Consider the following 12,655-nt stretch of genomic DNA (forward strand, 5'->3'; position numbering starts at 1 on the left):
TTCCACTTCTCTCGCTCTTGGACAAATCAGATCTTGAGCACTGGAACTGAAAAAAAAATAGTCTTGGAGCTTAGCTTGCTGTGTCTCCACAATTGCTGACTGACCTATTGTGATTTCCAGCATTTGTTGTTTTCAGAATAAATTCCAGCATCTGCGGTAATCTGCAGGAGAGGCATGCCCATTGCAGACCTGTCTGCAAGCAAATGGAGCCCACTTAAGAGACAGCAGAGTAGCTAAAGCCCTGACCTAGTGATTAGTACTATCTACACCACTCTGCTCCAAGGCCCTGATTCTGATAAATCCATAACACTTATAATTCACTGCAATATCCTTGCAAGTTGGGCGACGTGGTGGCTCAGTGGTTAACATTTGTCTCACACGCCAGTGACCCAGATTTGATTCCAACCTTGGGTGACCCTCTGTGTGGAGTTTGTACATTCTCCTGTGTTCTGCGTGGGTTTCCTCCAGGTGCTCTAGTTTCTCCCACAGTCCAAAATGTGCAAGTTAGGTGGATTAGCCATGGGAAATTGTCCATAGTAGTCAAGGATGTGCAGGTTAGGTGGATTAACCATGGGAAATGCAGGGTTGCAGGGATAAGGTAGGGGGGGTGGGTCTGAGTGGGATGATGTTTGCAGGGTTGGTGTGAATTTGATGGGTTGAATGTCTGCTTTCACAATGTAGGGATTCTATCATTCTAATTGTTCCTCCATTTTTCCCACTAGCTGTTTGCTTGCTAATTATATTGAGTAAAATGGTACAGTTATCAATTCCAAGCTTTTATTCAAATTCAAATTGTGTTATCAAGCCTGCTGCAAAATTTCTGTTTCCAGCACAATTCTTGGCTGAAACTGCCTGAGCAACTCTCCTGAGCATTCTATATCCCGGGAGAAAGTGAGGTCTGCAGATGCTGGAGATCAGAGTTGAGAGTGTGGTGCTGGAAAAGCACAGCAGGTCAGGCAGCATCCAAGGAGCAGGAAAATTGACATTTCGGGCCGGAGCCCTTCATCAGAAAAAGCCCCTGATGAAGGCTTCTTGCCCGAAACGTCGATTCTCCTGCTCCTTGGATGCTGCCTGACCTGCTGTGCTATTCCGGCACTGCATTCTTGACCCCATTCTATATCCAGGTATATTTAGATCTACTCCTACCTTATTTAAGGTAAGTTTTCATTATTGCCATAGCAATGTATTTCTACATTAGTATCACCATCAGTGACTGGAGGTATTCTGGAGATTTAATGAAATGATATTCAGTCATTGATCCTGCAACATATCTGCCTCAAAAGAACCTATCCTTTTCTCACTTATTGGAAACAGACCATATTTTACTTGATTAAATGATGATTGATTAATCAAAAAGCCATTCATAATCCATCTCCAATATGTTTCTTCCAAGAAAACAACAGCATACCAAATTGATAAATAAGATGCACAATTATTCTAATACCTGATGAGTTTTCTCTAGGAATGTTCCAGCAGAATGCTCAAGATAATCTTCATCTTTTTTAAGATTCCAGAGCAATGCTGACAGCTGGCACCCCTCTTCCACGTGGCTATTTGTAGCTGCAGCTCCCAATGTTATTTATTTATTACTTTGGAGTATTCATCTGGATCCACATTAATCTAATCTCTACAGAAATAGATAGTTTTTAGAATGGGTTTCAGAAACATCAATCATATTCAAATAGTGGAACTGACTTGACAGGCCAAATGGTTTAGTTCTGCTCACATGTCTTTTGGTCTAATTTAGATAATATGATTCTCTCTCTTACTTTCATCCCCATGAATTACAATTTTTTATTTCCTGTGTTTTTCTCTATTATCGCCTGGTTCCGACATCCCTGCCAAATATCACGAGCAAACTGCCCTACAAGGAAACTCTCCACGGATCAGGTACAAGCCCACCAACCGGTACTGGTTCTTTCCCATAACATCCTAATGGCCCAGGACTCTGAAAGCTTGCCTCTATCATCTGTCCAACCAAGCAAGCATCTGCTCTATCTTCCTATTTCTGTACTGACTTCCATGTGGCTCTAGAAGTATACTGGAAATTACTACCTTTGAGGTCCTACTTGCTAGTTTTATTCATAGCTCCCTAAACTCTGAATACAGATCATCGCTCTTTCTATGTTGTTGATAACAACCTGGGCCATTAACTTCACCAACCCCCTCACCCCTTACTTCTCTGTAGCTGCTTAGCGCTTGGCTTGACCCTTGCACCAGATGGCAGCATACATCCTGTAAATACTTAAAATGTCTGACTTTCTTTAACTACTGAATCCATTATCGCCTTCCAATCTTCCTCCTGTCCCCTTGTACAGCTAAACCAGTTACAGTAATAGAGATGTACAGCACGGAAACATACCCTTCGGTCCAACTCATCCATGCCGACCAGATATCCTAAATTAACCTAGTCTCATTTGCCAGCACTTGGTCTACATCCCACTAAACCTTCCTTCTTCATATGCCCATCCAGATGCCTTTTAAAGTTGTAATTGTATCAGCCTCCACCACTTCCTCTGGCAGCTCATTTCTGCGTGAAAACGTTGCCCCTTATATTGTCACACAGCTGGTTCCTTTTTTCTAAAAGCTGTTGCTTTTCTCAAGGATACTGTGTCCTTGATTTTCTTCAGAGGGGTCATAAACAGGCTGGGCTCCGATTAGACTAGTTTGTACAGAGACAAAAAAGATTTTGAGAGGCCTTTTGTTTATATGTGAACAGATGAGACTTCAGGCCAAAGTGGTCATGTTTTAGAAGTGACCTGTATAATGGAAGAGGAGTGGTCAGTTCTCTAGCTGAGCAGTTCAGTCCTGTCCAGAACGAGTTGAGAGTTCAGCTTTGGAGCTGTGTAAACAGGCTTTATTCTCCTTCTGCCCTTCTAACTTCAAACTGTAAGCATTTGTTCCCTTTGTACTGTGTTTTAAAGGGGGTTTGCTTATTGGGACTGTTGTGTATATTTGGAACCGCACAATTAAGTCTACTTTGGATAGACTGAGTTCTGTAGGAATTCTTTATTCTGTTATTTCTGTTTTATTGTGTAATTTTGTGAATAAATCTTTGTCTGTTTTAAAACCTGGTCGTCAACCTCGCTAACTTATTCCAGGTAATTTTCATTATACACTTACTGAAACAAATTGCAAAGTTATGGTCTGGGTTGCCTGCTAGAAAATATTTTGAATGGTCTGGCCTAGTCCATCACATAACCTATTTTAAATCTTTCCTCTCTCACCCTAAACCTTTTGTTCTGGACTCCCCCATACCAAGGAAAAGCCCTTGTCTATTCACCCTATCCATGCCCCTCATGATTTTATAAACCACTATAAGGTCACCCCTCAGCCTCCAAAGCTCCAGGGAAAACAGCCCCAGCCTATTCAGTCTCTGCCTATAGCCAAAACCCTCCAACCCTGGCAACATCCTTGTAAATCTTTTATGAACCCTTTCAAATTTCATCACGTCTTTTCTATAGGAAGGAGACCAGAATTGCACACAATATTTCCAAAAGTGGCCTAACCAATGTCCTGTACAACCATATAATGACCTCCCAACTTATGTACTCAGTGCTTTGACCAATAAAGGAAAGCATACTAAATGCCTTCTTCACTGTCACTACCTGAGACTCCTTTTTCAAAGAGTTATGAACCTGCACTCCAAGGTCTCTTTGTTCAGCAACACTCCCCAGGGCCTATCCATTAAGTGTATAAGTCCTGCTCTGATTTGCCTTTCCCAAAATGCAGCACCTCACATATATCTAAATTAAAAACCATCCCACTCCTTGGCCTATTGGCCCATCTGATCACAATCCCGTTGTAATCTGAGGTAACTTTCTTTGCTGTCCACTACATCTCCAATTTTGGTATCTGCAAACTTACTAACTAAACCTCCAAAGCTCACATCCAAATCATTTATATAAATGATGAAAAGCAGTGGATCTGGCACCGATCCTTGTGGCACTCCACTGGTCAGAAGCCTCCAGTCTAAAAACCAACCCTCCACCACCACCGTCTGTCTTCTACCTTCAAGCAGTTCAGCATTCCATGAGATCTAACCTTGCTAACCTGTCTTCCATGAGCACCTTGTCGAATGCCTTCCTGAAGTCCATATAGATCACGTCCACTGCTCTACCCTCATCAATCCTCTTCATTACTTCTTCAGAAAACTCAATCAAGTTAACGAGACATGATTTTCCACGGTGCATGAATGATGTATAGCTCTGCATAGGATGCCAATAAGGGATTAAATGTGAAATTGTGCCAAGTTGGGTGAATACAACATTAATGTCTTTAACCTTTACGGACATCTGTTGAGGTGATTTACTGAAAGGAAGAGGGCAAAGTTGGTGTAAAATGAGGGATTTTTAGTAGGTTGACCGTGGGCTAAAGGTCTATTAACTGTCCAGATCCTGTGTTAGAAAATAGCAGATGGCAGAGCATAATCAACACACGGTCACAGTGTAGAAACCAAACCTTGGTTCTCTTCCCTCTCTGCATCCTTTAATACGTCAACTCTGATAAAACAGGGGCAGTTTAGTCTCAAAGATTATTTAAAAAGAGTAAACTGGAGCACACTGTTAGAAGCTCACTTTAGATTACAGATTGTGACCATGCTTTGAGAGTACACAGGAGGTTTGTTTGGCAGGGCCATTGGAATGCGAAACTCGAAGCGGTTCTGGCTTGGCCAGAGTGTAAGCATAGCTGATGATTGTGCAGGCCAAGGGACATGAGGAATATTGGATCAGCCTTTTGAATGACAGAGCAGGCTAGAGGGGCTGAACAGCTGATTTCTTTTCTTAGTCCTTGTCTTGACACTTCAAATCTGTTTTCAAACTACTGCAAGTTTGTTTTATCAATAGTGCATATCATTTATATCATATAATGAACATATCGATTGCTAAGTTTTGGCAAGCATGATCATTCTATTGGACAATTCTACAGATATGACAAAGCAATAAAAGTAAAGTAAAACAATTTTTCCATTAAAAAACTTAGAAGAATTACTGAAACACAGATTCAAATACCCAGAATCTGGATCAAAACTTTGTAACTGCCTCGCTAACATCATTACGGATGTATTTGTACCTACACAACATTGACTGGAGCAGTTCAAGAAAGCAGCTCACCGCCCACTCTCAAGAATAGTTTAGGCCTAGCGAGAAATCGAAGTTCGAAACTTTTACAGCAACTTAAAACGAATCTGCAAAATGTTTAATTTAAATTGTTTATTTTTTCTGCATTATTAACAAATTGGAAGTGGATGAAAATTAATAATACTGTTTACTAAATCGATGCGGTTGACAATGACTTATTTAAGTTGATCAATGAGTGGCATCTGAGTTGGCGAATGATAGAGCAACAGTTCATGTGATGCTTTGCGTGGAGGTGGTACTAACAGCAGAGCTGAATTGATTGACCATGCAGAAGTTGAAGGATTTCGCCTTAGTCGAAACGGTGTGTTTCTTAAATGTTTTCAACAAATTCTGAATATGTCGAGCTGCTGCTCTGTTATTTTTCTGCTGTGGGTTATTCGGAAGTTGTGAACTGAACTGGGGTTGGGTGATCACATTATTCCTTATCGGGGTTTCAGTTTTAATATTTAACGTGCTCCAATTGCTCGTTTGCAAACTCCAAACAGCCACTGCCTTCGTTATGTCTGTAAGATGATGCAGCTGGCGATTGAAGACCAGAACTTATAGAACTGTCCCCAGCCAAGCCTAAAACTCAATCCCTCAGCCAAGCACGTTCATAGTACTCAAGGTTATTTATTTGACTAGCGAGCGTTGAAACCTACCATATTAGAGGTAAAAACAATGACTGCAGATGCTAGAAACCAGATTCTGGATTAGTGGTGCTGGAAGAGCACAGCAGTTCAGGCAGCATCCGAGGAGCAGCAAAATCGACGTTTCGGGCAAAAGCCCTTCATCAAAAATAAAGGTGAAGGGCTTTTGCCCGAAACATCGATTTCGAAGCTCCTTGGATGCTGCCTGAACTGCTGTGCTCTTCCAGCACCACTAATCCAGGAAAAGGAGATAGGCAGGTCTGACAAGTCCGGGCAAGTCATGGGGACAGTGGTGAGGTGGGGGAAGGGGAAAATGAGGAAACTGTTGAAGTCCACATTGATGCCCTGGGGTTGAAGTGTTCCGAGGCGGAAGATGAGGCGTTCTTCCTCCAGGCATCGGGTGGTGAGGGAGCGGCGGTGAAGGAGGCCCAGGACCTCCATGTCCTCGGCAGAGTGGGAGGGGGAGTTGAAATGTTGGGCCACAGGGCAGTGTGGTTGATTGGTGCAGGTGTCCTGGAGATGTTCCCTAAAGCGCTCTGCTTGGAGGTGCCCAGTCTCCCCAATGTAGAGGAGACCGCATCGGGAGCAACGGATACAATAAATGATATTAGTGGGTGTGTAGGACAAAAACTTTGGATGTGGAAGGCTCCTTTAGGGCCTTGGATAGAGGTGAGGGAGGAGGTGTGGGCACAGGTTTTACAGTTCCTTCGGTGGCAGGGGAAGGTGCCAGGATGGGAGGGTGGGTTGTAGGGAGGTGTGGACCTGACCAGGTAGTCACGGAGGGAACGGTCTTTGCGGAAGGCAGAAAGGGGTGGGGAGGGAAATATATCCCTGGTGGTGGGGTCCGTTTGGAGGTGGCGGAAATGTCGGCAGATGATTTGGTTTATGCAAAGATTGGTAGGGTGGAAGGTGAGCACCAGGGGCGTTCTGTCCTTGTTATGGTTGGAGGGGTGGGGTGTGGACAAGATGCGTTGGAGGGCATCTTTAACCACGTGGGAAGGGAAATTGCGGAAGAGATGGGGAGTGGTGCCGGTGTAATTACGGAAGATCGATTGTTCTACGTAGCCAACAAAGAGACAAGCATAGCTTGGGCCCATACGTGTGCCCATGGCTACCCCTTTGGTCTGGAGGAAGTGGGAGGATTCGAAGGAGAAATTATTAAGGGTGAGGACCAGTTTGGCCTGGTGGAAGGGTACTGTTGGGGACGTCTGGAGAGGAAAGAACAGAGGGCTTGGAGGCCCTGGTCATGGCGGATGGAGGTGTAGAGGGATTGGATATCCATGGTGAAAATGAGGCGTTGGGGGCCTGGGAAATGGAAGTCTTGGAGGAGGAGGAGGGCGTGGGTGGTGTCTCGAACGTATGTGGGGAGTTCCTGGACTAGGGGGGATAGGACAGTGTCGAGGTAGGTAGAGATGAGTTCAGTGGGGCAGGAGCATGCTGAGACAATGGGTTGGCCAGGGTGGTCAGGCTTGTGGACCTTGGGAAGGAGGTAGAACCGGGCAGTGCCGGGTTCCTAGACTATGAGGTTGGAAGCTGTGGGTGTGAGATCTCCTGAGGTGATGAGGTTCTGTATGGTCTGGGAGATGATGGTTTGGTGGTGGGGGGTGGGGTCATGGTCGAGGGGGTAGTAGGAAGAGGTGTCCTCGAGTTGGCGTTTGGCTTCAGCGGTGTAGAGGTCAGTGCGCCAGACCACTGCGCCCCCTTTATCCGCTGGCTTGATGGTGAGGTTGGGATTGGAGCAGAGGGATTGGAGGGCTGCGCGTTGTGAGGGTGAGAGGTTGGAGTGGGGGAGAGGGGACGACAGGTTGAGGCGGTTAATGTCCCGGCGGCAGTTGGAAATGAAGAGGTCGAGGGCAGGTAATAGGCCAGCGCGGGGTGTCCAGGTGGATGTAGTGTGTTGGAGGTGGGCAAAAGGGTCGTATTAGGTTTGGTCAGTTATAGATAAAAGTATGAATCAATATTGTAGTCTGTGAAGTAGTCCTGGTGGGACTCAAGTTTCTCAGCTTTTGGTAATTAAAATCCAGCAGGGTTTTAGAAGTCCTTCAAACAGTGCCCCTCCAATTACTTTCCAATGCAACCCCATATTGATACTTCAAACCAAACGCCACCAAAACCATTTTTACATTTAGTATGTAATTAATAAAATCCATTGATTATAGGTCAAAATATAATATCATTAGTATTAATTTTTAAAAATACTTTGTAAAAATGTTATTTTATGTACCCATTGCTTCATCAATGCCACTCCAACTCATGGAATTTGCTCAGAAAATACAGGAGCAGAATCCTTTAGCTAACCGCTCTCCCATTTATATAATGGACCCCTCCTCCTCCTCCTCCCTCTCCACACATGAACACAAACTATATAATCAGGCCCTCATACCACCCAAACACACAGCAACTCCCAATGAAAAGGTGCAGCAGTTCTGATGGCCCAAAGCCAAGCTGGTGTGTTGTAACCCTGAAGGGGACAAATTTAAATTGTCTTGCAAAGAAGGCAGATGATTTATTGGGAATTGATTTCTCCCCCTCAAGCAACTAGCTTATTTTACTTCAATAATCTGTGATGTGGAGGTGCTGGTGTTGGTCTGGGGTGAACAATGTCTGAAGTCGCACAATGTTAGGTTATAGGCGAAAGTGAGGACTGCAGATGATGAAGATCAGAGTCAAGATTAGAGTGGTGCTGAAAAAGCACAGCAGGTCAGGCAGGAAAATCGATGCTTCAGGCATAAGCCCTTCATCAGGAATGAGGCTGATTGTCTCTGGGAGCCTCCTGAGACCACCCCGGAATCTACCAGCCTCATTCCTGATGAAGGGCTCCTGCCTGAAACGTAGATTTCCCTGCTCCTTGGATGCTGCCTGACCTGCTGTGCTTTTCCCGCACCACTCTAATCCCAACATCAGGTTATAGTCCAACAGGTTTATTTGAAATCACAAGCTTTTGAAGTGTTGACCCTTTTTCAGGCTTGTCATTTCAAATAAATTTTTTGGTCTATAACTTGGTGTGGTCTGACTTCCGACCTTCAATAATCTAGCAAGTGAAGATCACAATGATATGACTTGGGGAGACAGAAGGAGAAAGAGGGAGAGACTCAGAGCAGGGAGGGATTGGACACTGCCTTGCTCTCAGTTCCAGTGCATGTCAAAGTTTTAAAAAAGTCAAAATCATTTCTCGGAATGCCTCATTACCAGAATTTTCCAACAAGCACCAAGACATGGCTTAGTTGCTGGTGAGAAGGGCACTACCTGTGAGGTACTTCATGTATGCATGGACTCTCTACTCCACTGCAAATTGCTCTCGAAGCGGCTGCAGGGGGGCTGTAGGCAGGATAGTGACTGACACACATTCTGGAATGTGTCTTTGCAGGGAAGCCTGGGGTAAAATGCAGTGATTTTTGTTCAGAGCAGCTCTGTGATGCAGGACTCTGCTTTATGAATTGTTCCCAGGACTTGCATTGAGACAAACATTGACTTTGCACCAAGAGAAACATTGACTGCGTCTGGAAGACCATCAACTCAGTGAAAGGCATTCTCTGGTCTGCCTGAAATGTTTTGGTCTTCCAGAGCAAGGAGTTGATTTTGACCGAGTGTTGCAGACTGTCACATTCTGAGGTCCAGGACCATGTGCTGAGGGATGCATTAAAGCTTGGAGCAGTTGATACTAAGGCGCAGTGAGGAAAGACCACCTTCTAAGGTTTTTCTGCTGAAGTTAAATAGGAGTCCATTATGTTTTCGGACTCTGTACAAAAGACATCTTGCTAAAAATATCTTCTTTCATTTCTCTTTACTAAAAGTAAATCAAGTTTTGTGATCTTGCTTTTAATTCAAAAACAATAAAATGCATCATTTTAAGAATAAGTTGTTTGCATGTTACATGACTTAGTGCACTATAATAAGATATTGTGTGTTAGTATGTCAAAATAAATTTATGTTCTGGATCTTTTTTAGGTTCAATTTAAAATACCATTTGGTGAAAAAGTTCTGAATGCAATCTATACAGTACCAAATGTGCCTTTCACCTGTGGAGTAATTCTCACACATGGGGCAGGTGGTGACATGAACTTCCATCAACTAATATCTATGTCGAAATTCCTTGCATCTAATGGGATCCTATGTGTGAGATTCACATGCAAAGGCCTCAATCTAGACTACAGAATTAGAGCTTACAGGGCAGTGATGGTAAGATTAAGTATTTGTTAATAAAACTCCAATTTATTTTACCCTTGTTTTATCATTTCTCCCTCCTCCCTTAACAATATTAACCCAATCTTAGGTGCTATTCATGGGCTCCAGAAAGACATTCTACCATTCCATATTCAAGTATGCACTTTGACAATCGAGGTCAGCAGATTAGCAATTGTGGGGTGACTAAACCTTTGTTGCTTTCATGCAATGCCCACATATGTTGCACTGGTCACAAGAAATGAGCAAGAATGGAAACACTGATTGAGATTTCCTCCTTAATCCAAGGATGTCACAACTACTCTGGTTTAGAATGGCTAATTAAGTACAGATTGTTGATCAATTCTGGAGCATTTGTAGTTTGCATGTCTCAACTATACAATGAACTATTGGGCAACTCACTTAAGTCTTTAGAAAAAACATTTTTCCCTCACCATGAATTGCTACTCTACATTATAACTTGTTTCTCAACAATAATTATTGCAGGAATATCTGACATCGTCAACAGATTATGAAGTAAAAAGCTGGTTTCTAGGGGGTAAGCGAAATTCCCTTGTCATTAACATTGTTATCATTAGCGATTTCTACATTGAATTGAATGCGTATGAAAAGTTGTTTTCTTCAAAAATTGTAATCATCAGTGATACATATATGTAAACAATCGTTGTTTTCTAGGTCGATCCATGGGATGTAGAGCTGCTGCCTGTATTGTCAAGCAATGTAAGAACAGCCCTAATGAAGAGCTTGTGCAAGGTCTCATTTGCCTGTCATACCCACTGCACCCACCAAAGCAGCAGAGTAAACTCCGAACAGAAGATCTGCTTCTGTTACGTCACCCAGTCTTTCTGATTTCTGGATCAGCAGATGAAATGTGTGAGAAAGTGAGTTACAGTGAAATAATTTTCCTGACTAATAGAAGTAGTGAGGATGTTAATAGACTGCTGTGGATTAATTTGATAGTGATAGTTTCAATGGAAATATAACTGAATCAAATGTGCTTAAATCTGATTGATCAATGTCTGAGAGTGAATAACATAAGTTGATCCAGCTTTTTAAATAGTAATAAAGTTTAATTATGCTTCCTTTCTCTATTATCCACAATGTTGTGTGACATTTTACATAGTGCCATTAAAAGATAAATTTTGATAGGTCTGGCATCCTTAATACCAGGAGCAGGTTCAGTGCCTTAACATGACATTTGTCTGGAGATACAAGTGTCATTACTAATAGTAATCTGAAAAATGAAGGATGCTTAATAATTGAGAGAACTTAATTGCTGCAGATTAAATATTTTATAAAGTAATTTTTATACTGAAAAGAGAAGCAATCATAAGAATGTTTGAGTAAGTAATCAGAATGCAGGTTTCCATGTGATATGCTAATTTTATTTACTGTATTATTATACCCATTAGACTGATATATTGAGATGGTATCTGTATCTAATTATGAGTTTACAATTATTGGTATCTGTAGGATTTATTGGAAGGCATACTGAACCAAATGCCAGTGACTGTCAAAGTACATTGGGTAGAAGGAGCTAACCATGGAATGGAAGTTAAAGGAAGAACAAGAGAAGATATCATGGCTGAGATTAACACTGAGGTGCTTTCATGGATTCATGAAACGGTTCAAGAAAAATAAGATTGGTGTAGTTGTAATAGAAGTAAATGAGTGTATCTAACTTGCAATATGGATGTGAATAATTCTAAATTTCCAACACCAAATATTGGACAGGATTTTTTTAAACTCCATCATTGATTGAGGAATGAGTTTGACTTAATTAACAATGTCTTACCATTTAAATAAAATGTTAATGCAATCTATACATTGGGTTTCTCGATGGGCATTCAAAACATATGTCAGCAATTTTATTATTAAAATATTCACTTATACATGCCATTGAATAATTACATTGCAAACGAGTTTAAACACACTTTAAGATTAGGCTCAAACCTCATTATAAAATTAGAATGTCATGGAAAATGTAATCGTAAGGATATCGTAAGGATAGACTGACGGGCAGAGGGGGTGGGGTGGCCTTGTTGGTAAGGGAGGATATTCAGTCCCTTGCGCGGGCGGACCTAGAGTCAGGGGATGTAGAGTCAGTGTGGATAGAGCTTCGAAACACTAAGGGTAAAAAGACCCTCTTGGGAGTCATCTACAGGCCCTCAAACAGTAGTCTGGATGTTGGAGGTAAGTTGAATCAGGAGCTGAAATTGGCTTGTCGCAAAGATGTTACTACAGTTGTTATGGGGGATTTTAACATGCAGGTAGACTGGGAGAATCAGGATGGTATCGGGCCTCAAGAAAGAGACTTTGTGGAGTGCCTCAGAGATGGATTTTTAGAGCAGCTGGTGCTGGAGCCGACCAGGGATAAGGCGATTCTGGATCTGGTATTGTGTAACGAACCAGAATTGGTCAGTGACCTCGAAGTGAAGGAGCCATTGGGAAGTAGTGACCATAATACAATAAGCTTCAATCTGCAATTTGAGAGGGAGTGGGTACAATCTGAAGTGACAATATTTCAGTTGAATAAAGGGAAATATGGAGCTATGAGGGAGCAACTGGCCAAAGTTCAATGGTTCAATACCTTAACAGGGAAGACCGTGGAGGAACAATGGCGGATATTTCTGTGTATAATGCAGAAGATGCAGGATCAGTTCATTCCTAAAAGGAAGAAAGATCCCAGGAGGAGACATGGGC

At 42.5% G+C, this 12,655-nt stretch overlaps 1 protein-coding gene across 2 annotated transcripts in view; it reads left to right on the top strand.

Annotated features, from left to right (window-relative positions):
- The window catches only part of LOC140481662 (protein O-glucosyltransferase 2-like), a 54,267-nt gene extending 42,490 nt beyond the window's left edge, over positions 1-11,777 (top strand). Inside the window, exons 1-5 of one of the 2 annotated variants that reach the window (XM_072578210.1) lie at positions 5,305-5,442; positions 9,719-9,949; positions 10,439-10,490; positions 10,628-10,833; positions 11,426-11,777. In XM_072578210.1, the coding sequence (XP_072434311.1) occupies positions 5,407-5,442; positions 9,719-9,949; positions 10,439-10,490; positions 10,628-10,833; positions 11,426-11,593 (693 nt within the window). In that variant the 5' untranslated portion in view covers positions 5,305-5,406 and the 3' untranslated portion in view covers positions 11,594-11,777. Of the gene's footprint in view, positions 1-5,304; positions 5,443-9,718; positions 9,950-10,438; positions 10,491-10,627; positions 10,834-11,425 lie in introns of those variants that run through there. The other variant, XM_072578211.1, reaches the window with a different exon arrangement.
- Positions 11,778-12,655: the final 878 nt, after the last annotated feature.

The sequence above is a fragment of the Chiloscyllium punctatum genome, chromosome 9 (genome assembly GCF_047496795.1).
Source record: "Chiloscyllium punctatum isolate Juve2018m chromosome 9, sChiPun1.3, whole genome shotgun sequence".
NCBI classification, from domain to species: Eukaryota; Metazoa; Chordata; class Chondrichthyes; order Orectolobiformes; family Hemiscylliidae; genus Chiloscyllium; species Chiloscyllium punctatum.